Here is a 27217-nt window from a genome sequence, read left to right as displayed (position 1 = left end):
TTAATGTTACACAAGTTTATTTCTTGAAATTACACACATATACACTGCATTTTATAAATAATGCTGGACTTAACCATCTTCTGACCCTGTAAGAACTGACTGACCATATAAAGAATTAGCCTTTTCGAGATATGGCGGACACAACAGGATGGCGCTGCACAAAGTGGGTAAAGTCTTTTGAATTTGCCGGTTTTACCTAGATTGAAGACTGCCCTCCTTTTGTGTACGCCATACTTCAAAAAGGCTAATTGATATAAATAAATTATTTATGATGCTTTAAATGTTGTGATAGAGGTGAAACTATAGACTTGCAATAAGTCGCATAGGCTCCAGAACAAGGGAGGGGCTAGTGGGGGCACAGCCCCAACGATTTGAGTGTGGCTCAGATACCCTTCAGCCCCAATAATTCGATTCCAGGTGAAGTAAAAAACTGTGATAAGATACCAGAAAATTATTTTTTGACCTATATTTGCCAACTTTTCAAACTCTGAGGGGGAAACCCCAGGCACCCCTCAGAAAAGGTCATCAACATAATTTCATTTTGTCAGCCCCCCCCCCCCCACGTTTAAAATCATATGGAGCCACTGAGTCCAGGCATGACCATAAAGCCATATAGGAAGCATGAGTATAATAGATATAGAAGATGGACTGAGATGATATGCCTCTGAGTTTCCCCATAAAATTTTAGTTACCTATTTCTACTCTTTAAGTACAAAGATGACATCTTTTTACCCCATGAGAACTTACCTGCCGATTGGCCAAAAAGAAGTGTTCATTATCAATTGGACCAATCAGCAACATTGTTAGAATAATTTCACTACGCAAAAAATTGGGCTGAATTATTTGCAAAGCTCCATTCTGATTGGTGATTAAAGGGAAGATATCACGTAATTGACCAATCAGAGGCAATGTTAGATCGGCAGGTAGTGCTCAGGGAGTTAAAACAGCTACACTACATGTCAACATTTCATATCAATTTATGTGCTTTTAAAACATGAAATAAGGCTGACATTGACCATAACATAATCCATTTTTGGCAGCATTTATGGTCAAATTATGCACATGAAATTCATAAAAAGTAGTAAAATTCCTTGCATTAGAAATATATTTAAAGTGTGATAATACAAGTTCTTGCATAAATGGAATGATATGAAATCATAATAATTATTAGTATAAAAATATATACTTTGATTTTAAGGGTTAGTCTTCACTCTTTCCAATGAGATGAGACTGGTATAGTTTGATTAGCTCATAATTGGTTAATATATTTTATTTTGAGAATTGTCATGTTACAACTCGCCAGAAGTATCACAAATTATTAATTCAAGTCCTATATACTTTGTCTACTTATAATATAGACCAGACAGGTCAACTATATCGACCACTCTGGGTTTACTCTTTGGTGTAGTGTTAAAAGCTTAACAATCCCGTCGATTACGAGCTGATCAAGCTATAGCAGTGCAGCCCTTCTTTAAAAGCTTGTTACTACACGGATATTATATTTTTATAGTATGAATGGAATAGGGTTAATTTGGTGCATAAAATAATTCCTCAAAATTGGTGAAAAACTTATATGTGACCATCAAGCACAAAGTTGCCAATCATCATTTTTGAGATATTCAACCAAAATATTCTGCTTGAAATTAGCTTTAAAATGATGTATATAATGTCTATAGTACTTGACATTTAAGTAGTGAAAAATCAATCAAACAGTCAATAAATCCTTTGTTTCCTATTGTTTATTGTTAAGTTCAATGGAGCATATCTCAATAGTGGCACTGGCGACATCCGGGCTCAGTTGTGGAGGATGGTCACATATCGTCACTGTTCTGGCAAAACCTCTGAACTCCAATAGTTGCTGTGTGTTAAATATATGTGTTAAATATGTGCAATGTTAAAGGAGGATTTCGTGATCCTAGCATCCTCTTTTTATGACATTTTTCAGTAGATATCCACGAAAAAAGCTTATTTCCAAAATTTCAGTTGATTCCGATTTTATGCTTATGCGAGTTATGCATGATTATGTGTATTACACTGCTCCATAGACAATGTGTTGTAATTTCGTTCTGGTGCACCAGAACGAAATTCAAATTTGGCGATATTTTTGCTAAACTAATTAATCGGCAAGAAATATTTGGTACATAAACATTATGTAGCCAGAGGTATCCAGTGGTGTAAAAATCTAAACTTTTTTTGGGAAAAGTGGGGGGATGAGGCTGTACCACAAAATGCCCCTTTAAATATGTGTGTTAAATATGTACAATGTTAAATATGTCTGCAGTGCTGACGGGTCTAATGTCAAAGAACTGAACAACAGAATTGGTAGAGCCACAGGAGCCTTCAGAGAGCTGGGCAAGGTGTGGAAGGACCATAACATCAACATGGAGACCAAGCTGAAGTTTTACAATGCTTGTGTACTCTCCACACTCCTTTATGCCGCTGAGTGCTGGACACTCACAGCTCTGGACCGTAGGACTTGGAAGCATCTCTTGAGCCAGGCAGCATGTGCAGAATTGCATGAAGCTGACTGGTAGGTAGGTAGGTAAATATATACAATACAATATATTTTCAGGGCATAGATTTCAAAGAGAATCACAGAATCGATTCTCGTCAGATTCGGTTGCGAAAATCAACTTCTCTCATTGTATCATACAGTAAGTGCAGTGACTATGATGGATTTAGATTCTCACAAACCAAAATGAAATCTATGCCCTGCAAATTGTATTGTACATATTTAACACATGGTAGCTGTTGGAGTTACAAGGTTTTACCAGAACTGGGACGATGTGTACTGAGACGATATTCGTGTCAGATATGTAAAACATTCAATATTTACATATATCACCACATTATCTTTGGTTTTTAGAAATGTATGTCTTATATACGTATGTACTGTACTGATGCGAGTATAGTCCCACCTTCAAGTAAAGTCCCACCCACAAATTTTTGAAAAATTTCAGAAATAAATTTTTTTTTTTTTTTTGAAATTCGAGTATACATGTAGACCCACCCCCAATTTTGAAAAAAGTTCACCCAAAAATGGGGTGGGACTATACTCGAGTCAGTACGGTAATATAGGATAGTTCTCTGAATAAGTAAAATAAATTACAGCTATGTTAATTAAAAAATATAGCTACCCTGCATTTTCAATACTAGTAATAAGGCTATATTAATTTAATTGTGATTTTGATTTAATTCCGAGGTAGGAATTATTTCTTTGTGTTTGGTTCAAAAGTTTACATCAAAATCATGATTTATACCACAACACAGTCACAGATGAACTTTTATGAACATTAATTTAATTGTTTGTCTCAAAGCTCTTCAATCTTTGAAGACCATATGCAGAATGTGTTTTTATTCTTTTTTTAAATATAAAATTTTATGACGAGTAGGCCTATAGTATTATGGTGACTGTTTTGTACTTGTCAGTCTCATAAAGCTCAGCAGATTTAATGGCAACACTCAGACATTCCAGTTTCTCGGCTGTGACGCACGGGTACAACCATTCAAAAGAGAATGTGAATACGATGATGATACAATGTCGATCTTTATACAGGTTTGGTTATTTTCTTGGGGGAAAAATGAAAAAATTGAAATATGACTTTTTCATTGAGCATAACGCACAATTCTATTAATGCATGCGGGAGCTTTGAGACAAACAATTTAATTAATATAGCCTAATAGCTACAAATCATCTTGCAGTATTTTCACTGGAAAGGAAAATTACATTTTCATAAATTCTTAGCATCTTCATATCCAACCAAGTCAGCACTGACATCCCAGAATCTCTTGGCGACCTCTTCATTACGTGACTCTTCAGAGCTCTCGGTCTCCTTTAGAAAGCGAAAATATTTACCTGTAGTTCCTGGAAACAAAACAAACAAAATGGTTAGGTTGTGTTGTAGACTGAATCTTCCATTGTCTCAAGCATGCAGGGTCGGATCCAGGAATTTTTGATAAAGGCGCCTTTTGGTCGGCATTTACGACAAAAATGTGTTAAAGGGGTTACCCGATCGAAAACTCGACGGTTTTGGCCCATTGTTTGCTGTTCATGGCCGAATTTGTTCTTACAATTTTTGTATTTTTAAGTTACCGCGCGCCTTTGCTAGTTAAAAAATAGAGGGCGTGCGCTGCTGCGCCCCTAAATCCGCCCCTGGCATGTTATTTGTGTTATGCTTGTAATAGTGAAGACTGAACACTTGGTGTTTGCATCCTTGTTGCAAGTGGTGTGCTGGACTTTTTGTCAGGGGAGCTAGAAGAAAAAAAATTGCCCATGAGCATTAGTTCCGCCCAATTTTAATATCGGGATATCTTTTTGCAATATTAATGCTTTTGAGCATTAAAATTAGACCTAAATTAGGCTAATTTAGGATTGAAATGGGCCAAAAGGCAGAAAGCACTTCGCAGAACCGGGACCATTGTATACAGCTGAGCTGCGATGTACCTACGGCCCATGATGACTAGGGCTGGCTATGCACTGCTTATTTGAACTTTGACACATGACCCACCTCCGAAGGTTTATAACTCCATTTGACCCCATTTGGCCTATGACACATGAGCCACCACTGAACTCATGATCAACCACAGCCTACCTGAGATACATTCTATACTGCAAAGATAGACACCCATACTCGATTAGTTCAATAGATATCGCATTGATAAATTTTAAGTTTAGTGAGGGATGCACGGACAGTCGGACACCCCCCCACACACACAAACACAGATGCCTAGCATTTCTAAAGCTGCCTCTGGTTGAGCTACGTAGTAACATGATTACCTACCTTTCAAATTTGGATCTGATGTTACGAGCACTATGTTATCTTCTCCCTCATCTACAGTGCTAGTGATGCATTTTATTCTCTCCCCTGATTCCTCTGATTCAGCCACTGTTTCAGACCTCATTACTTTACTTTTCAAATTTGGATCTGATGCCACAAGCACTATGTTATCTCCTCCTTCATCCACAGAGCTAGTGATGCCTCTCATCCCCCCCCCACTACTGGCATGATGACCAACCTGTCAAATTTGGATCCGATGCCATGAGCACTATATTATCCCCTCCTTCATCCACAGTGCTAGTGATGCCTCTCACCCTCCCCCCGCTACTAGCATGATTACCTACCTTTCAAATTTGGATCTGATGCTACAAGCACAATGCTATCCCTCCCTCATCCACAGTGCTAGTGATGCCTCTCACCCCCTCGCTACTGGCATGATTACACACCTTTCATATTTGGATCTGATGCCACAAGCACTATGTTATCCCTCCTTCATCCACAGTGCTAGTGATGCCTTTCATCCCCCCCGCTACTAGCATGATTACCTACCTTTCAAATTTGGATCTGATGCTACGAGCACTATGCTATCCCCTCCCTCATCCACAGTGCTAGTGATGCCTCTCACCCTGCCCCCGCTACTAGCATGATTACCTACCTTTCAAATTTGGATCTGATGCTACAAGCACAATGCTATCCCCTCCCTCATCCACAGTGCTAGTGATGCCTCTCACCCCCCTCGCTACTGGCATGATTACACACCTTTCATATTTGGATCTGATGCCACAAGCACTATGTTATCCCCTCCTTCATCCACAGTGCTAGTGATGCCTTTCATCCCCCCGCTACTAGCATGATTACCTACCTTTCAAATTTGGATCTGATGCTACGAGCACTATGCTATCCCCCCCCTCATCCACAGTGCTAGTGATGCCTCTCACCCCCCTCGCTACTGGCATGATTACACACCTTTCATATTTGGATCTGATGCAACAAGCACTATGTTATCCCTTCCTTCATCCACGTTGCTAGTGATGCCTCTCATTCCCCCGCTACTGGCATGATTACCTACCTTTCAAATTTGGATCCGATGCCAGGAGTACTGTATTATCTCCTCCATCATCCACGGTGCTAGTGATGCCTCTCATTCTAAAGATAAATCCCAAGGGATAATTCATGAGGAATCGCATGAAGCCTGATGCATGACGCAAGAAATCTGTCGTTGGAATAAACCCTGATAGGTGGAAAATTAAAGACACATGCTGCATTAGTGTGTTGTTACACAGCCGTAACGTCCACGGCTGTGTCTTTTTCTTACAGGTTCTTTCTTTCTTTCTTTCTTCTTTCTGTCAACCATTACATTTGCTCTAGCACTCACATGCTTACATCGATTTTGACCTAACTTGGTCACAATGATCATTGACCGTGCCCCTACACGTCACATGAAACTTGTGGGGTCAAAGGTCACGCAGGGGTCATAGGGGTCAAAAACGTGATTTCAACTAAAATGATTCTTCTCCTACAGATTACGTGCGACAGTGACACCACTTGCACACATGCATTGTTATTAACCAGTGTCTATATGGTGTACACAGATTTGGGTTCAAAGGTCATTAAGGGGTCACTTCCGGTATAAAACGGAAAACCTTCACAAATTTTTATTAGCTAAGTAAAACATAGCGCAGTAACGGTATGTTCACATATGATCTGCAGTTACCCAATGTATATGTGGTATTTTTTTTAATTGGGGTCAAAGCTCATTAAGGGGTCACTTCCGGTATAAAAAGAAATACCTTTAAAATGCATCTTCTTCCACAGATTCTGTAGGACAGATACGCCACTTGCACACATGCATTGTTATTACCCAGTGTCTATGGGGTGTACACAGATTTGGGGTCAAAGGTCATTAAGGGGTCACTTCCGGTATAAAACGAAAAACCTTAAAAAATTTTATTTGCTAAGAAAAACATAGGACAGTAACGGTATATTCACACATGAATTGTGGTTACCCAGTTTATATGTGGTATTATTTTATTTGGGGTCAAACGTCATTAAGGGGTCACTTCCGGTATAAAACAAAATACCTTTAAAATGCTTCTTCTTCCACAGATTACGTAGGACAGTGATGCTACTTGCACACATGCATTGTTATAACACAGTGTCTATATGGTGTACACACATTTGGGGTCAATGGTCAGTAAGGAGTCACTTCCGGTATAAAACGATATACCTTCAAAATGGCCCTTCTGCCACAAAAAGCATAGCAAAGTGATGCCACGTGGACACGTGCATTGACATTAGCCAATGTCTATGGGGTTTTCATATATTTTGGGGTCAAAGGTGATTAAGGGGTCACCACACGGCTGTGTTCGTGGTCTTAGACCACAGCTAAGTCTAGTTTTTCTTGTAATTGTTTAAATAAAGAGCATGAATATGGAATTAAGGTCTTATCAGAAAAGGGCTCTTATCGCCCACCTGCTTCAGATGGGGGGGGGGGGCTGTGACTCCCACCTGTAGAGGTGATGCATATGTAGGACTGTTAAGACCCCCTTTTTCAGCGTTGCTGTCAACCAAAGACTCCATATTTTTTTACGAACACATGCTCTGTCACCCGAAGACACCCTATTTTTCCATTTGATCTGTCACCCAAAGACCCTTATTTTTCAATTTGAACAGCAACTTTCATTTATCACTGATTTTGTTACTTATTTTGAAAAAATGTTAAATTTAAAGCCATTTAGAACTAGAAATTTGATGTTGGCGGTTTCTGTGGCGCTGTTTCGGCTCTCACCTAAAGGTTCCATTTAAAAAAAAAGGCATGTTCTCACCCAATGACCCCATATTTTTTTATATTTTGCTCTCACCGAATGCCATTTCATATTGAAGTGCCCCAGTGCTGTACGGTGCAAAAACTGATTGAGGAGCCAGTGGCTCCTAACTTTATCAATTTAGGCGCCCAAATTTTGCTCCCAAGTAAAAAAAACAATTTTAAGTTTTTTAGGCTTACTTCCATTTCCAGTTCCGGGTTCTACTAGGTTCATTAAAAGTATCAACTGCTGTTGGATTCCCTGATTTAATTGTTTCATCGTCATCCTTCTTGTTTCCCAAAAGCTCCATCAAATTAATTTTTTTTTATTTTTACGCCATCTTGAGTGCTTAAAAACAATCAAAACTTTTGACCTATCCTATATTATCATCCATATGTATATGTTTTGCATTTGCTGGCGATTAAAAGCTTTAACAGTTGGTCGCCATTGGCCCCATGGATTGAAGGTTTAGTCGCATCAGAAAAAATCTAGTCGCCAATGCGCCTAAAATGGTCGCACCGTACAGCACTGAAGTGCCCCCCTGCTTTCATGATTAATGACAACCACTATACCCTCAGTCTTATTCTATGGGAGAAAACAGGTGCGAAGGTGTTTATGTATTGATTTGATGAGTTAATCACCCTACCCCACCCTTATAACCCCACCCTTATCCCTTACCCTACCACCATACTCCACCACCTGGAACTAACCGAGATTTCGCCTGTGGTCGGGGTGCCTATAGCATGCTATCTGTCGTCGGCTAATGCCTTTGGTCGTCCCCTGTGGCCTCACCAGTGACACCAGTTACCACCCTATCCCTACCCTCTACTCCAATTTCCCTATCACGCTGATCACCATACTCCACTGACCACCCTACCCCACTCTACTACTCCTACCATGCCCTACTCCACCACCCTACCCAACCCCACCATACACCACTACTCTACCTCAAACACCCTACCCCACCACCCATATACCCTTATACAGTACCCCACCATCCCCTGAGCCTACCACAATACCCTACGATCATATCCCACCACCCTACTGCTACCTCTCTTAACCATGCACCCTGCCACACCATACCCTGACCCCACTACCCCCAGCACCCTACCACTCCACTTATACCCTGCCACCCTACCTTACCACCCTAGTTCTGTTGACAGTGTGTAAAAATTTAAGAGATGCAAAAGGCAAGCAACTATTCTTACCTGGGCATAAGCAGTTGACAGTGACTCCAGTACCTTCCAGTCTCCGTGCCAATTCTTTAGTGAATAGAACATTGGCAAGTTTGGAGCTTGAATATGCAAATGCACCATTGTATGTTCCTTCTTTCTCCATCATTAGGTTGTCAAAATCTATTGTAGGCGGTTTGGCTTTACCTAAAATGTATTAAAGTGAAATCAAATAAACTGCCCTCTATAATAAGATAATAAGTATTTTTGCACACAATTTTGCAATTTTTCCCTATTTGGGCCCAAAATAATATTAAGTGTTTTTCGTACTAAAAACGAAGATGCACATTTCCTTATTGTCCTTCTATTAGGCCTAAAGAAATTGCTTGATTGGCATAACATAAAAAGAATTAAGGTAGGTACCGTATTGTTTGTAATAAACGCTCCCCCTCTAATAAACGCCCCCCTCCAATTTTTCTGTGAAAAATTGACAAAAATGCAAACATTTCCATGCCATATCGTGTAGGTAAGCTTAAAACTTGCATCAGTCATGTCAGTCACGATCGCTATATTGAATGGACAAAACATGTTATGACTCAACTCCCATCCATTTCATTGCCTAATTATGGTAGAATTTCACTAATTCCATGCACTTACAGGAGTAATTTTGTTGTATTTCCCACGAAAATATCATTTTCCGTGGGAGCCGCCCCCGGAGCCGCCATCATGTATAGTCGTGAATCCCTCCTTTTAATAGGAGCACCATCGGGAAATTGAACCTGATTTTTAAGCTTTTTTCAATGACAATTCACTTCCAATAAACGGCACCCTTTTGGAAAAATGCAACGCCCCCAGGCGTTTATTACAAACAATACGGTAGGTAGAGATTTTCTAGCATATTCAAGGACATTCTATGTGTTAAGTTACCAAAGTTACCATACAACTTTTAAAGTTGTAAACTGCATTTGATAAAATCCTTGGATCTTTTTTACTTTCCTTTTTTTTCCTGTCCTGTCTTGGGGTCATGTAATGATGATATAATCTTACCCGTCCTATCTTGGGGGTCATGTAATGATAATATGATCTTACCCTGTCCTGTCTTGGGGTCATGTAATGATGATATAATCATACCTCGTCCTGTCTTGGGGTCATGTAATGATATAATCTTACCTCGTCCTGTCTTGGGGTCATGTAATGATGGTATAATCATACCTCGTCCTGTCTTGGGGTCATGTAATGATATAATCTTACCTTGTCCTGTCTTGGGGTCATGTAATGATATAATCTTACCTCGTCCTGTCTTGGGGTCATGTAATGATATAATCTTACCTCGTCCTGTCTTGGGGGTCATATAATGACAATATCTTACTCCGTCCTGTCTTGGGGGTCATGTAATGATATTATCTTAACTCGTCCTGTCTTGGGGTCATGTAATGATGGTATAATCATACCTCGTCCTGTCTTGGGGTCATGTAATGATATAATCTTACCTCGTCCTGTCTTGGGGTCATGTTATGATATAATCTTACCTCGTCCTGTCTTGGGGGTCATGTAATGATATAATCTTACCTCGTCCTGTCTTGGGGTCATGTAATGATGATATAATTGTACCTTGTCCTGTCTTGTGGTCATTCAATGATATCTTTAATCTTACCTCGTCCCTTGTCTTGGGGTCATGTAATAATGAAATAATCTTACCCATGCCTGTGTTGGGGTCATGTAATTGTGATGCAGTGACAACAATTCTCGCCTCTCCCGTCTCTGTTGCTGTCTTCTTCAAATCGTCCAACAACAGCATTGTTAACAGAAAATGACCTGTGAATAATATTCGCATGAGAAATGATCATTTTAGGACATAAAAATTAAAGGTCTCGGAAACATTCAGTCAAAAAGCTATGTGCTTGAAAATTTTGCATATCTACATCACTCATAAAATATACAAAAATGTCCACGTACAAGAATATTTTATGCTTAAGGGGGTACTACACCCCTGGCCAATTTTGTGCCTATTTTTGCATTTTTCTCAAAAATTATAGCGCATTGGTGACAAGTAAGACATAAGTCAAACTTCAAGACTGGTGACCCTCCCCTCAGGCACCTCATACCTCAAAGATATGTGCCCCTCCGCTCCCTCCCCTTTGGCACCTCTGAACTCAATGATTGGTGCCCCTCCCCTCTGGTACCTCGTAACTCAAGGATTGGTACCCTCCCCTCTGGCACCACATACCTCAATGATTGATTGGTGCCCTCCGCCCCTCCCCTCTGGCACCTCTGAACTCATTGATTGGTGTCCCTCCCCTCTGGCACCTCATAACTCAATGATTGGTACCCTCCCCTCTGGCACCTTATAACTCAATGACTGGTGTCCCTCCTCTCTGGCACCTCATGATTGGTGCCCCCCCCCCCCTGGCACCTCAAACATCAACGATTGGTGCCCCTTCCCACTGTCACCTTATAACTCATTGATTGGTGGCCCTCCCTTTGGCACCTCAAACCTCAATGATTGGTGCCCCTCCCCTCTGGCACTTAACAAATATATACCTCTATGATTGGAGCCCCTCTCCTCTAGCACCTCATACCGCAATGATTGTTGACCCTCCTCTCTGGCACCTCATACCTCAATGATTGGTGACCCTCCCCCCTGGCACCTCATACCTCAATGATTGGTGCCCCTCCGCTCCCTTCCCTCTGGCACCTTGTAACTCAATGATTGGTGTCACTCCCCTCTGGCACCTCATAATTCAATGACTGGCAACCCTCCGCTCTGGCACCTTATAACTCAATGACTGGTGCCCCTCCTCTCTGGCATCTCATACCTCAATGACTGGCAACCCTCCGCTCTGGCACCTTATAACTCAATGACTGGTGCCCCTCCTCTCTGGCATCTCATGATTGCCCCCCCCCCTGGCACCTCAAACCTCAATGATTGGTGCCCCTCCCCACTGGCACCTTATAACTCAATAATTGGTGGCCCTCCCTCTGGCACCTCATACCTAAATGATGTGCCCCTCCCCTCTGACACCTGATACCACTATGATTGGTGCTCCTCTCCTCTGGCACCTCATACCTCAATGATTGGTGCCCCTCTCCTCTGGCACCTCATACCTAAATGATTGGTGCCCTCCCCTCCGGCACCTCATACTTCAATGATTGGTACCCCTCTCCTCTGGCACCACATACCTCAATGATTGGTGCATCTCCACTATGGAACATTGTACCTAAAATTGGTGCCTTCCCCTCTGGTACCTCAAAACTCATTGATTGGTACCCCTCCCCTATGGTACATATATCGTACCTTACCCTCTAGCACCTTGTACCTAAATGATTGGTGCCCCTCCTTCATGGCACATCATACCTAAATGATTGGTGCCCTTCCCCTCTGGCACCTTGTAAATCGATGATTGGGGCCTCTACTCTAGCACATCATACCTAAATCATTGGTGCCCTCCCTTTAGACACATACCTAAATGATTGGTGCCTCTTTCCTCTGACACATGATAACACATATCATATACCTCAATGCTTGGTGCCCTCCCCTTTGACACACCATACCTAAATGAATGTTACCCCTCCCCTCTGGCCCTCATACCTAAATTAATGTTACCCCTCCCCTCTGGCCCTCTTACCTAAATGATTGGTGCCCATGTGTAGTTCAAATCCATCTTCAGTTTTTGCAGCCTGGTCATCATTGAAATTCCCAAAGCCACCATTATCACATAGGACATGTAATGGTTTGCCTGTAGCATGAAAGTCATCTGCAAATTTCCTCACTGACTTCAATGATGCTAGGTCTAACTGAAATAAGAAAGGCAAAGAGCTGAAACAGGTTAAAATATGTATCAGATAGAGTCATTCAGTTCATTCATTCTTCATTCATTCAACAATTCATTCATTCATTCAATCATCAATTCATTCATTCATTATCTAGATATACTGCCACTTTTGTCATTATGTCCTCTAAATAAAAATTTGGATTTATATACCATATTTTTCCAGAGGATTCAAAGTGCTGTAATTTTGCTGCCTGGTGAATCATCCCAATCAGATCGCATCATAGGCTGGTTGCAGCCAAACCCGCTGCAAACCTATCTGCACTTAGATTGTAACATCCACAAATCTCTGCAACTCCCCAAATGCCATTGGGTGAAGGAAATTTTTGATAACCAAACAACTAATCACTGATGACTCAAGTTCAGTCCCACCCCGGTTTTGGGTGAACATTTTTCAAAATTGGGGGTGGGACTATACTATAATTTTTTTTAAGTTATTTATTTTTTCAGCTTTGGAGTGTCCCTGGACCTAGAGCTAAATGCTAGGATCATTCATAGTCGATTTAAAAAAATTGTAGGCCTATGTGTTTTGAATAAATTTGTACTCATGTCATACTATATTAATGATTTCAAAATGCATACAAATTCAATTTTTTTTAAATCAACCATGAATGATCCTAACATTTAGCTTTAGGTCCAGGGACACTCCAAAGCGATTTTTTTTTTAATTTCTGAAATTTTTCGAAAATTTTGGGGTGGGACTTTACTCGAAGGTGGGACTATTACTCGCGTCAGTACGGTACATAGGCTTCAACCAACCTACCTGCATATATGTCACTTTAGCATTAGGCAACTCCTGCTTAATAGACTCAACCGCAGCCTCTCCTTTCTCCGGGGTTCTGCATGCCAAGATCACCTCAAAGTTATGATTTCGTACAAGCTTAACTGCTGCATTAAATCCAACACCTATAGAAGCAAAAGATATGTCGGCTGCAATAAATAAATGTTACCAAAATTGCTGAAAAATAGCTTGTGCCCAACCCCCAACCTTCCTATCAGGGGAGGTGCCCACTTAAAATCTCATGCATTTTTCAACCTAAAAAATACAATTGAAGGTTACATTTTCTGCTAACAAAGTATTTTGGAATAATTGCTTTATTTTGAAGACTTTAAATTAAAATCTTCACAAACTCCGGGTCTGAGAAATGCAAGGTGTCTAGAGTTAAAACAGTCTTTTTACCATCATAATTCAAAAGGGCATTTCGTGATCCACAGCCTCATCACCCCACTTTTCTCAAAAAGTTGAGATTTCTATACCACTGAAAACCATTGGCTGCATTATAATGTTAATGTACAAAAATATATTGATTGCAGATTAATTTGTTTAACAAAAATATCATCAAATTTGAATTATGTTTATAGGTTAATAGGTATTACTTGATGGGAGTGAAATTAGACAAAATAATGCACACGCTGATGCTGAAGTGTCTAATGTACGAGCCCCGAAGACGCATCAACATCAGCGCAAGTGCAATTATTTTGTCTAATTTCTTAAGCAACAAGTATTACGCGTTCATTAATCTATTTCATACACAAGAAGGAAAAAAACATGTGATTTTTACTGTTTTTATAACAAAATTATCACTCAAAATATTGGAAAATAGAACCAAATATAAATGCATCAACCCGCCCAAAAATGAATCAAACCTACGCGACGCGAACGTGTGTGCAAGCAATGCGCGTAGTACGCGGAGTGCACAATATCAATCAATGCATGGTTTGGATTTTTCTAACGATTGCTCTGATTGGTTCGCGCTATCTTAGAGTGTATGAATCCAGAATGTAATCCAACACACTGACCTATGGAATACACATACCGTAATCAATCATGAATAACATGAAAATGCCAAAATCAGAATCAACTGAAATTTTGGGAATAAGTTTTTTTTGTGGATATCTGCTGAAAAATGTCATAAAGAGGATGCTAAGATCATGATATACTCCTTTAAAGGTGATAATATGCCATTTAGGGGTAAAATGAGGGGCTATTTTAGAGTATTAAATATTGACAGTTACACGTACACCATTCACTAGGATCCACAACATGCTCATCTATCAGGGCAAAGTTCTTTAACCCCAATACATTTGCACATTCATTGAATGATCCCAATACATTTGCACATTCATTGAATGACCTTTGAAAAATATTCTGAAACTTTGAGGTCAGATTTTGCACTATCATTGTTTAATTGAGGTTATTGAACTATGCCATTGGGATGAGGCCATTGTGGTCCATAGTGATTTAGGGTCTGTTTTGAGGGCTGATTAATGAGCATGGGTAGCACGCTTTATGTTTGCTTTATGTTTAAATGCCCCCATCCTGGGGCGAGGACCCCAGTTTGCTGGCCCAAGTGTAATATCTTTTGTCATTTAAAAGTGGTTGAAAATCGGGGAAATAAAAAACTATATTCATTTTCAGATATATGGACAAATTATGAAAAAAAAATGACAGGTTATGTCCATCTTTGAGATTGTGTCTCTTATTTGGCCCCCTTTTTACAAATGTAGAATGTAGATTGCATCCCTGATTCTCCTGCTGAAAGCACTCGACATAAACGATCCACTGCTCAAAACACAAATATCATCACTTCCAGGAACAAACAAGCCGTTTTGCAGGAAAAGCAGTGGACCAAGTCACTTGTGATCAAGCCATCAGCCCCGATGGCGAAAGTTTAAGTCGTGAGTACTCGCTTAATAGATTTGTCAAGCAAAAATGTTCCAATTATTTATCTACAATCCTACAAATGTTTCTAATAATATCTACATTATTACTGTAGATAAATATTCTTAAGGGGGTACTACACCCCTGTCCAATTTTGTGCCTATTTTTGCATTTTTCTCAAAAATCATAGCGCATTGGTGACAAGTAAGATATGTATATTATAGGGCAAGGACTACAACTACTGCACTGGAAATTTTATTTCAGCACAGACAACAGTTGTGGAGTTACAGTCAAAAATGAGGGAAAACCAGTATTTGATTAATAAATCAATAACTACTTGCCTTGTGTCGTTGAATTGTCAGTGCAGTACTTGTAGTCCTTGCCCCTATAATATACATATCTTACTTGTCACCAATGCGCTTATAATTTTTGAGAAAAATGCAAAAATAGGCACAAAATTGGCCAGGGTGTAGTACTCTTTAAACTGCAAAAATAATGATGTGTGGGAATACTGTAAAATGGAAATTTTTGCACAATTAATTTTTTGTGTTTGGCCAAATTTTGAACTTTTTAAAATTGTTTATTTTTTTTTAATTTAAAAATTCAAAGATTCAATACATTGGTCCATAAATGCCCAAAAATTACTGTAGGACTAATATTTCCACTTTTACAGTAGGCCCATTCCATGTCAACTCCAGGGATGTGCACCGCAGCACCTCTTCAATTTTTTTCTTTTTCTGTGTGGTGGTGGATATTGATGAGAAAGTAAAATCCTGAAAATTTGAGCTTCATACTCCATTTCGCTTTTCCCGTGGCATCAATTTGAAATTTAGGGGGTCAGCGTAAAAATGTGTCGCAACGCTTGAAAGACGACGCTTGAGGTCCATAAATGTATAAAGGAACCCTTTAAAACTTTGAAAAGTATGTATCCTGGGGTACTTTTTGGTGTAGAATTCAAATCTGCTATCAGAAAACTTGTAACTCCTTTACTTTAAAAGATATAGGGCCCTCAAAATGCAACTTCGTCCAACCAGGACCAACTTTGGGGGGGTCAGAACTCCAAAAGTAAAAATAATTTTAGCGTCAATTTTTTTGCCAGTCAGAGCCCTTTGGTAGCACATTAGTCTTATCCAATATTGAGCATATTAGAATACATTTAGCTGAGATATTACCCATGGAAAACCACTTTTTTTACATTTTGACCCCCCTGAAAACCAATGTCAGGCAATTTGCCCCACCATCAACTTCAGGTATGTTGAAGATATGTTCTTGGACAACATTTCTGAGAGATATTGGCTTGGGGTCTTGATGGCTTCAACACATCAATTAGGTTTGCCTACTCCATAGAGTTGTACACATTTTTGATTTTGCATGTATAATGATTTAATGTACAACTCTATGGAGAAGGCAAACCTAACTAATGTTAAAGCATCACACTTACATGCAAACTTACTTTTGTGTACTATTTTTTAGTTCGCTAATGCACCCCTCACTTTATCATCGACCCCATGGGCAACATGCCTACCTGCCATGGTGTCACGATTCGTATCAGGGAGCAGCTCTATCCTCTATAGACGATTCCATTTTCACGCATTCCTAACACCTCAATGGCAGCCATAGCTGGGTCCCCCCTTAGGTCTATCCCACCTAAAATGTGACATGATGTGGCCTTGGCGGGGATGCTAAACTGCATTCCATCACCCGTGTTACACGTAGACAAAAGAATGATGAAAGTTTACAACACAATACAATTCAACATCGATTTTTAAGCGGATTTAATCCACCCAATTGGGCAGTAAACAACATCAGTTTGGTGCAGACGGGACTCAGTAATGGCCGACTGAATTCTGACCATCACTTGGCTCGTTGGATTCGTCTATAGGATAGACTTCCCGATCAAGGGTTCTCTGGTTTAATTGTGTGGGGTTGGCATATCTCTGTATATGTCCCTTTAGGGGCTGTGCAATAATTATTTTCCCCCCCGGGGGGTAAAATTTCCGAATGGCTCGCCAAAAATCGCTTGCCCCCCCTCTCGGCCATATGGAAAAGTTTTCCTATTTGAAAAAATTATACTCGTCTCCAGTGTGTGCACGCTGTGTGTTCAGAGGCGTTCGAGGTCAATGCACAATGCATACATTACCACACAACACACTAAGCAGGGCTGTACGGAAGAGGGTATGGTTTTTCCTACTGTACGACGGCATTTTGTAACCAATCGGATTCCTTTTTAGAGAGTAGAATCTGGCAAAGTATTTCTAGGAAATATCGTGTGAGCCAAGTCAATCGGACTGACTATTATCAAGTGAGGGCCGTCTATAGCACGCTACTTTAATAACACGGGGTGTATGTCAGTGTATTTTGCAGTAAATTGAGTGAGATTTTGGGAATACCTTGCGGTGTTTAGTGCTCCTGTACGACGAGGTCTTTCATCAGATTTCCTTGAAAATCGGGGAAAGTAGAGTTTAATATATACATGAGACAATTAAGAGTGAGCCAAAAAATAAAAGACTTTCCCTTTATAATAATTGAAGTTGAAAGTGAAAAAGACAATTTTCTCCCATTGCTTAAGGGGGTACTACACCCCTGTGGTAAATTTGTGACTATTTTTGCATTTTTCTCAAAAAATAATAACACACTGGTAATAAAAATTATGTATATTATTGGGGCAAGGAATCCAATTACTACACTGAAATGTCAGTGACTCAAGACAAGCGGTTCAGTATATATGATAGGAAACGAGGTACATGCTAGCGGTACCTTATTTCTTATCATAAATAACAAACCACATGTCTTGGGTCACTGAAATTCCAGTGTAGTAATTGGATTCCTTGCCCCTATAATATACATAACTTTTGTTACCCCTGTGTTATTAGTTTGTGAGAAAAATGCAAAAATAGACACAAATTTATCGAGGGGTGTAGTACCCCCTTAACTGTGGGACCCCTTTTATTAGAGCAAAAGAGACTACTTTTCCATATGCGCCCGCCAAAAATCGCTTGCCCCCCCTCTCGACCTGCCAACAATTCTTTGCCCCCCCTTGTGCATGCCAAAATTTGTAGGAAATTTTGCATATTTAAGCGTTTCCGTACTGTTTTCTATAAGCCTTTTAGAGCATTTTATTTAAAAGGCACCCCATGAATGTGTGCCAAAAATCGCTTGTTCCCCCCCTCGGCTCGCCAAAAATGGCTTGCCCCCCTTTCGGCTCGCCAAAAATGTCTTGCCCCCCCACAATTTTACCCTCCCCCCAGGGCTCATAATTATTGCACAGCCCCTTAAAAGGGCATTTCGTGATCCACAGCCTCATCCCCCCACTTTTCTCAAAAAAAGTTGAGATTTTTACATCACTGGAAACCTCTGGCTACATAATGTTTTATGTACAAAATATTTCTTGCAGATTAATTCGTTTAGCAAAGATATCGTGAAATTTGAATTTCGTTCTGGTGCACCAGAACGAAATTACAACGCATTGTCTATGGAGCAGTGAGTGTAATACACAGGGGCGGATCCAGGATTTTGAGAAAGGGGGGGCACTCCTGAAAAATATAAAATGTAAGCGCTTGCGCGACGCAGGGGGGTGTCTGAGGGGGATGTGCCCCCCTCAGAATTGAGAAACTTTTGGAAAATGAAGACCCAATTGAAGCCATTTGGTGGACCATTTGTCACTATTATTGTGCAAAAATTTTAGTTTGAAAAAGCCTAAGATTTGCGAAAAGACGGCCCAATTGAAGCCATTCGTGGACAAGTTTTGACCCAAATTTTGTATAAATTATTGCTATAGGCCTATATGTACCCATAACGTTGCGCGACAGGGGGTGTCTGAGGGGTGCCCCCTCAGAAATGAGAAACTTTTGCAAAATCAAGACCTAATTGAAGCCATTTGGTGGACCATTTTGGCACTATTATGGTGTAAAATTTGAGTTTGAAAACGCATGAAAATATTAAATTTGAAATGATAGGCCAATTGAAGCCACCCTTTTTCACTGTTATTGTATAAATTCAGAGTGCTGGGTGTGAAATACAGAAGCGAAAACGGGTAGTTTATATAGGCAGGGGGTGTCTGATGTTCCCCCTCCGAAATTTGGAAATTTGTGCAAAATGAAGGTCCAATTGAAGCCATTTGGTGCATCAGTTTTACACTATATTACGAAAATATATCATTGCTTTAAAAAAAACAAGGCCCGAGCTCAATTTGCAAAATGTTACACTGACACTTTATAGGCCTAAGACTCGGAGATTCGCAATTTAAAGCATGCGTGGATCGAAGTCAGCATGGAGTCCGTATTAATACTGTGACGGGACCTGCATCATAGACGGGCCAGCAGTAATCAACAAGCACTGCCTAAAAGAATCAGGCCTATATACTAGTATTTAGGGCCTACTTCAGATAGACCTTATTTTGGCATGCGCCAGTTGATTCATAGTTGTGTGCCCTTAAGGTGCACTGAGTCTGGATGGGCTCTCTCTCTCTGTCTCTACACTCGTGGAAGCTACATGTGCCTGGTTGTGATTATCACATTAGATTAATCCCTAATCCTTTTATTGGCGTGGTGACAGCTTGGATTCGAAACCAGTCATCTCTGAAGTCTCTCAGCTGACCTTCCTGACGAAATTGGTGGTCATCTTGAACCCTAATTGTGTGATCTTTCACAAGACTGTGAGCGACCAGTAAGCTTAAAACAGTAAGCTTAAGCCTGCAAGGCTGCATATTAGCTTTTATTCTGGTTCACATACACGAGTGTAAAAACAATCAGCAATGGCCACAACACATCGTATGCGCCAAGCAATGGCCTCTAACAAAGAACGAAACAATAAACTCATTTGAAAGCTGGAAACATAACCTCCAGTATACACTGTCATTAGACCCAAGCTTTTCTCCCTACTTGGTTGAAGGAGCGGTATGGGGCAAAAGTCAAAAACTTCCCTCTTCGAGGTCTCACTAACGACGGTGAGGACATACAGGAAGCCCAAAGGAAAACAGCAGTCCAGAAAAATGCTGCATTGAGCTTATGCTTGGACAAATAGCCAACTATTGTCCAATTATCTCACGAAATACAATACTCAAAAACTGCACCAGCCTGAAAAAGATATGGCAAGCCATCCGTCTCCATTTTGGCTTCCAAACAACAGGTGGCCACTTCCTAGAGTTCAACAATATTACCCTTGGCCCTGATGAACGGCCAGAGGACTTGTACCAGCGTCTAGTAGCATTCACCGAAGACAACCTCATGCGTGAAGGAGGCGGCATCAGTCACCATGACCAAGTCATCGATGAAGATAAGGAGATTACGCCTACACTCGAAAACTTTGTAGTGTTAACGTGGTTGCGTCTTATAAACCCTGATCTGCCCCGATTAGTAAAGCAGCGGCACGGCGGTACAGAGCTAAGATCCGCACCTTGGCTTCTATCAAAGCCGAAATTTCTCAAGCTCTGGATTCGCTCCTGGATGAGCTGAGCTCAAACGATGCTGCTCGCAGCATGCGCACTAGTAGTCAGCGTGAGACCAATGCCTAAATTGAAAGCTAAGAAATCATTTGGTAAATCCTGCCCTCTGTGTGAGCAAGCTGGTCGGCATGACCATGCGCATTTCTTAAGCGAGTGCTCGTACCTCCCTGAAAAGGACAGAAAATACCTGGCCCAAGGCGCTCGTCAGCTTAACATCCTTGATGATTGTGACAGCGACTCAGATTTAGCATGCGCCTTTGTTGACCAATCTGACCTTAGTGCGCAGCCCAATGTTCAGACAGCGCTGCGAATTCATGTTGATCAGTCTCCTTATGTAGATGCATTCCACAAGCACCATGCGGTCCGCATCACCATTGACAGTGGATCCACTGGTAATCTCATTCGCGAAAACACTGTCCAACGATTAGGATGCCCCATTCATCAGAGTTCGCAGTCTGCCCGTCAAGCTGATGGGTCATCCCCTCTTAAGGTAGTTGGGGAAACACCCTCCCCTTTACTCGTGACAGACACTCCTTTGTCTTTAAAGGTCTAGTTGTTAGAGACCTTGACGAAGAAATCCTTGCAGGTATTCCCTTCATGAAATGCAATGATGTCGCAATTAAGCCCTGCTAAGAACCAAATCATCTTGACAGATGGTACAATTATCACTTATGGCGCCAACAAGAGCCCCAAATCCCAGCACACTGTTAAATGTCGTGCCCATATACTTCGTGGACCTTCTCAAAACACTACCATATGGCCAGGCTCATACGTTGAGGTAAATCTCCCTGCAGACATCGTTGAATCAGATGCTACTTTTGCCATTGCGCCCCGTGTTGATACCCCGCTCGGTAGGTTCCTACCGCCCAAACAAGCCTGGCCCAAGCCTGATGTAATCACAAGTATTGCAGGCAGGGTTCGCATTCCCAACAATACTGGTGTGCCACTTGTCATCAGAAAGCATGAACATCTTGGCCAGATACACACTGTTTTTTTATTTTTACTAACTTCTAAGCCATCACACACTGCTGCAGCAGCATCAGTCAATGTCCCAAAGCCCAGTTCACCGGTTAACTACTCAGCTGCTGTTGCCCTTGACCCAGATGGTATACTTGGCACTTGTGAGCAATCCAACTTCCGCAGTCTTCTCGATGAGTACGATGAGGTTTTTGACCCTAGTTTCCCAGGTTACAATGGTGCTGTCGGCCCTTTCAAATCTGTGGTTAATATGGGACCGGTCCAACCCCCCCAACGCAAAGGTCGTCTCCCATTGTATGCACAGGATAAACTCCAAGAGTTGCAATCAAAGTTTGATCAGCTTGAAAAAGCAGGCGTCTTTGCTAGACCTGAAGATGTCGGTGTGTGTGTCGAATACCTTAACCCGTCCTTTCTTGTCAAGAAGCCTAATGGAGGCTTTCGTCTGGTTACTGCATTTGCTGATGTCGGTAGATATAGCAAGCCACAACCCTCTCTAATGCCCAATGTGGACTCAACATTGCGTTCAATTGCCAAATGGAAGTATTTGATTGCCACTGACTTGACTAGTGCTTTCTACCAAATCCCTTTATCCCATGAGTCCATGAAATACTGTGGTGTTGCAACTCCCTTTCGTGGGGTGCGTGTGTATACACGGTGTGCCATGGGTATGCCAGGTTCTGAAACAGCCCTTGAGGAACTGATGTGTCGTGTCCTTGGTGACCTCTTAGAGAAAGGTGTCGTAGCAAAACTCGCTGATGACTTGTACTGTGGTGGTAATACTGTGGATGAACTTGTTGAGAATTGGCGTCAAGTTTTGCAAGCTTTGTCTAAGTCTGGGTTACGTCTTTCTGCTTCCAAAACAGTCATTTGCCCCCAAAAGACAGTAATTCTGGGTTGGATTTGGTCAAATGGAACCCTTTGTGCTAGCCCCCATAGCATCGCCACACACTTTCCAGCTGCTCGCCTCCAAGCAAAGTTGGTGGCATGCGGTCCTTCATCGGTGCATACAAGGTTCTGGCCCGTGTCATTCAGAATTGTGCCAGTCTGGTAGCCCCATTAGATGATGCTATTGCAGGGCACCAATCAACTGAAGAGCTTACATGGTCTGATAGTCTGCATACTGCTTTTCACAAGGCTCAAGCAGCACTGTCTTCCGCTAGGGCAGTCACACTTCCCCATCCCAATGATCAGCTTTGGATCATTACTGATGGATCCGTGAAGAAACATAGCATTGGGTCGACATTGTATGTTTCCCGCAATGACAAACTCTTCCTCGCCGGGTTCTTCAGTGCTAAATTGCGTGATCGACAGCCAACATGGTTACCCTCTAAATTGAGGCGCTGTCTATTTCTGCCTCCACCAAGCACTTCAGTCCCTATGTTATTCAGTCCAAACACAAGACATGTATCCTCACTGACAGCAAACCTTGTGTTCAGGCATATGAAAAGCTCTGCCGGGTGAGTTTTCAGCCAGTCCTCGCGTGTCCACATTCCTCTCCACTGTCAGTCGTTTCCAAGCATCTGTTCGTCATCTTGCAGGATCAGCTAACACCCCCTCAGACTTTGCTAGTCGTAATGCCCCTAACTGCACTGAGCCCACTTGTCAAATATGCTCCTTTATCAAACGTGAAGAGGAAGCAACTGTCCTTCGTGTTTCCGCACATGACATTCTGTCCGGGAAAGCTAAGCTCCCCTTTGCCAGCAAAGCAGCCTGGCATGCTATTCAGCAGGAATGCCCGGATCTGCGATGAACACATGCTCATCTAGTTCAGGGCACTCGCCCTTCAAAGAAAGCTACTTCTGTCAAAGATGTGAAGCGCTATTTGCAGGTTGCATCTATCGCTAGAGATGGCCTACTTGTTGTTCGTCGTGATCAACCATTGTCCCCAACTCGCGATTGTATTGTTGTTCCCAGACAGGTCTTAAATGGTCTTCTCACTGCCCTGCACATCCAACTTGACCATCCCTCCAAACATTAGACTGGCCCCCAGTCTCGGTTCGGTTCCATCTCTGGATAATGTAACAATAAATAATTACGTAATGCCCTATGAAAAAAATGCCAACTCCCCCCTTATTTTCTTCAATGCCAAAACCCATTCCTCTTCATCCACAAATCGACGCCACTAATTACACCCACCACAGTCAACCATGCAGCAATATAGAAATATACTCAGTATTATAAGTGAACGCGAAAGTCCATTGAGCGCTGATTCCGAGACTGGTCCAATCTGTTAGAGATCTCACTTCCAAATATTCGTTCAACGAAGCACGGTGATTCCGATGTCAATTACGAAAGCCCCGCCCAGTTTCAATTCAAATATGGTAGCACAAAGCTATGCCGCGGGATGTGACGTTAAGATCGGATGGGACACTTGTCAACAACTGAGAGGTATTGAGCTCAAGTGGCACGTGTCTGATAGACCCATGGTACAGCGCAATAATAAAAGGCAACCACTCGACTCGGACTTAGGCCTATTGTCCATATTGCATACATTATCGCGTGCGGTTTGCAAATGTTTGCACATTATTTAGCTAGGGAAGCCTTTTCAAATATCCCCGCGCTGCCAAGCTGCGTTGATTGGTCGGATACAATATCGTTGTTTAGTCGCTTACACAAACGTTAATGTAGTGAAAACATGGACGTGGTATATAGAAAGATTGCGTGACTCCAAATCCGTAAAAGTGAACTTCCAGCAGTTTGTGGGAGCTGGAAGTCAAATTGCCTACAGACTGGGAGGGTCCGTGTATTGGGTTGATTTTTAATGCTATGTAATCTACATTACCAGTCGTTCTCCACGGACCCGAGGGAGGGTCTATCCAAACATCAGCTCAGTTTGGTGACCCAGCGTTACTTTTATGCTCTTGATATGGACAAGGCTATTGATCAAGTGACATCAACTTGTCACCAGTGTGCTTCTCTGTCCAATGCCCCTAAGGCATTGATCGAGCAGTCCTCAAGTGACCCTCCCGATGCAGTTGGCATTTCTTTTGCAGCTGATATCCTGAAGCGTAGCCGCCAGCTTGTCCTTGTGCTGCGCGAAACCTCAACGTCCTACACAGCTTCTTGCATTGTCGAGAATGAACAACATGGCACGTTGCGTGATGCCCTGATTCAATTGTGCATTGAACTTCGTCCACTTGATGGCCCCCCTGCAGTCATTCGTACTGACCCAGCACCAGGGTTTGTTCGACTCGCCAATGACAAACTTCTCACACGTTACCATCTATCGGTTGAGATCGGTCGTATTAAAAATAATAACAAGAATCCTGTTGCTGAGAAAGCCATTCGTGAGCTTGAAGATGAGTTGCTCAGACAAGATTCTACAGGTGGTCCGGCTACAGCATTATCACTTGCCATTGCTACTGCAGCCCTTAATACTCGCATCAGATCCCGAGGTCTTTCAGCCCGTGAGATGTGGTTTCAGCGAGACCAGTTTACCAATGAGCAGGTTCCTTTCACTGATTGTCAAATGATTCAGGCCCAGCATGCCTTGCGAAAAGCCAACCACCCACACAGTGCTCATTCAAAGGCCCCATTAGCCTCTGCCTCCCCAGCAGCAGAGTTGGAGGTTGGTGATCTTGTCTACCTCTACTCAGATCGCAAGAAATCTCATGCTAGAGATCGCTACTTGGTCACTACTATCGAAGGCCCATGGTGCAACATCCGCCAAATTTGTGGGTTCTCAGCTTGAATACTTCTTATCGTATCAAGAAATCTGAGTGCTTTAAGGTCCAGTATTATCCTGACCTGGATTCTCGTCCCTTTCCCAAATCGTCTCCACCCACCGAGGATTCCGAGTTTGTTGAAGTGGTCCCTGAATGTACCCCTCCAGAGCCTCCTTTCATACCTGGCGAGTTGTCCACACCTGCTACTTGTGACCCCCTGCCCAGGAATGCTAATCACTCGCACCCCAGTTCTGAGTCAGATCCTCGCGATCCCTTGCGCGATAGCGGTCATAGCTCCAGCAATACCTCCGGTTTGGTTGCACAGTCTAATCCATGTACCGGTAACAGCAGTGAGGTTAGTGAAAGTATCCCCCAAGCTAGTATGGTTGGCCCTGAGATCATGCCACCATTGCTCACACAAAGGCGTTCAGCGCCCCCTCACAAACTTCCTGAGCACCTGAAAGACTATGTGTTAAACTAAATGGACAGGTCACTGTGTACTATGACATTAATCCATCATCGGTGTCCTCCTATATGGTCACTTCATTGAGCTTTGAACTGATTTACGATGTCATTTGGAATTCTAAAAGAAAACTCTGGAACTGACGTTTACTTCTTTGAACTTTGAACCATTTTACATTCATGTTGAATGTCAGTTTGTCATTGCAGACAAAAAGACTCTTGAACTGTTGATGTTATTGACTGTTGGCACATTGCCTATTTTGAGTGTTCTAAACCAACAGTGTCTTCATTCACATAAGCTGTTAGATTGGTTTCTGCAAGTCAGTTGTTAGTAGTAGTTGTTTAGTAGTGTTATCCTCACTTCCTTGTGAGGAAAGTGATCTTTTTTTTTTTTTTTTTAAAAGACAAAAAGAGAGAAAGAGGTAGTTACGCCAGTTGATTCATAGTTGTGTGCCCTTAAGGTGCACTGAGTCTGGATGGGCTCTCTCTCTCTGTCTCTACACTCGTGGAAGCTACATGTGCCTGGTTGTGATTATCACATTAGATTAATCCCTAATCCTTTTATTGGCGATGGGCCTACTAATTACGTGCAATTTAATTTTTTTTTTGGGGGGGGGGGGAGTGCCACCCGGTGTATGATTCTCACTACAGATTTATTAGGCTATACATGTAGGCACGAAGAATTTCTTTCTTTCTTTTTACGTCGTTCCGTTTGCATTTTTCTTTCTTTTCTTTTCTTTTCTTTTTTCCCTTTCTTTCTTTCCTCTTTTCTTTCCCTCGTTCCCTCTCTCTTTCCTTTCTTTTTTAAATTTTTGAGATCCGCCAAAGGGGGGCACGGGCGGCTGTGCCCCCCTCTAAATCAGCGCATGGTAATACATACATAATCATGCATAACTTCATGAACGCAAAATCGGAATCAACTGAAATTTCGGGAATAGGTTTTGTTCGTGCATATCTATTAAATGAAAAATGACATAAATAGAGGATGCTAGGATCACGAAATACTTTTGAATGAATGAATGAATGGGTGTGCGTACATGATAAACTTCAAACATGTGTACATACATCGAATGTATGGAGCCGGTAGGCCTATATATAAACCATCTTCTTCAGAAGCCATCTTCCAATTGTCAAAAAGACGTAACTCACACATACGATATGGGTGTATAAAACGTGTGCTATCTGACAATGCTGATGACGAGATGTAAGCTTACCTGTATTAGACCCTGTAATAATGCATACTTTTTGTGGTCCTTCTTCAGAAGCCATCCTTAAAATGGGCGTTGGTCACTCTGCGTGTTTGTCACAGAATTTACATAGGCAATATTCAACAAACAAGGGAAGTTGTGCGATCAAAAAGCACTCAAAACAAATACGCCCTGGTCTCAGCTGCAATGTTTTGTAACAACAATATCTCTTACAC

The 27217-nt window shown here is 41.7% G+C and overlaps 1 protein-coding gene across 1 annotated transcript; it reads right to left on the bottom strand.

The window, feature by feature from the left end:
• Window positions 1-27217, bottom strand: LOC140139842 (retinol dehydrogenase 12-like). Its single transcript, XM_072161595.1, has 7 exons — window positions 27009-27217; window positions 13348-13490; window positions 12381-12549; window positions 10453-10569; window positions 8791-8961; window positions 5848-6009; window positions 1-3865 (listed from the first exon to the last, which is right to left on the bottom strand). The coding sequence occupies exons 1-7, from the start codon at window positions 27061-27063 to the stop codon at window positions 3732-3734; spliced, it is 951 nt and encodes a 316-aa protein (XP_072017696.1). The 5' UTR covers window positions 27064-27217; the 3' UTR covers window positions 1-3731.

Source organism: Amphiura filiformis, chromosome 18 (genome assembly GCF_039555335.1).
Source record: "Amphiura filiformis chromosome 18, Afil_fr2py, whole genome shotgun sequence".
Classification (NCBI taxonomy): Eukaryota; Metazoa; Echinodermata; class Ophiuroidea; order Amphilepidida; family Amphiuridae; genus Amphiura; species Amphiura filiformis.
This window is presented reverse-complemented; position numbering and strand designations above follow the sequence as displayed.

Bases quoted from the DNA above. Each gene is read 5' to 3' on its own strand.
- LOC140139842 (XM_072161595.1), bottom strand. From the start codon at position 27,063: ATGGCTTCTGAAGAAGGACCACAAAAAGTATGCATTATTACAGGGTCT. The intron at 10,570-12,380 runs GTAAGAGGGCCA...TATTATTCACAG, and splicing joins CATGGGCACCAATCATTTAG to GTCATTTTCTGTTAACAATG. The intron at 6,010-8,790 runs GTAAGAATAGTT...TCCACCTATCAG, and splicing joins TGTCAACTGCTTATGCCCAG to GGTTTATTCCAACGACAGAT.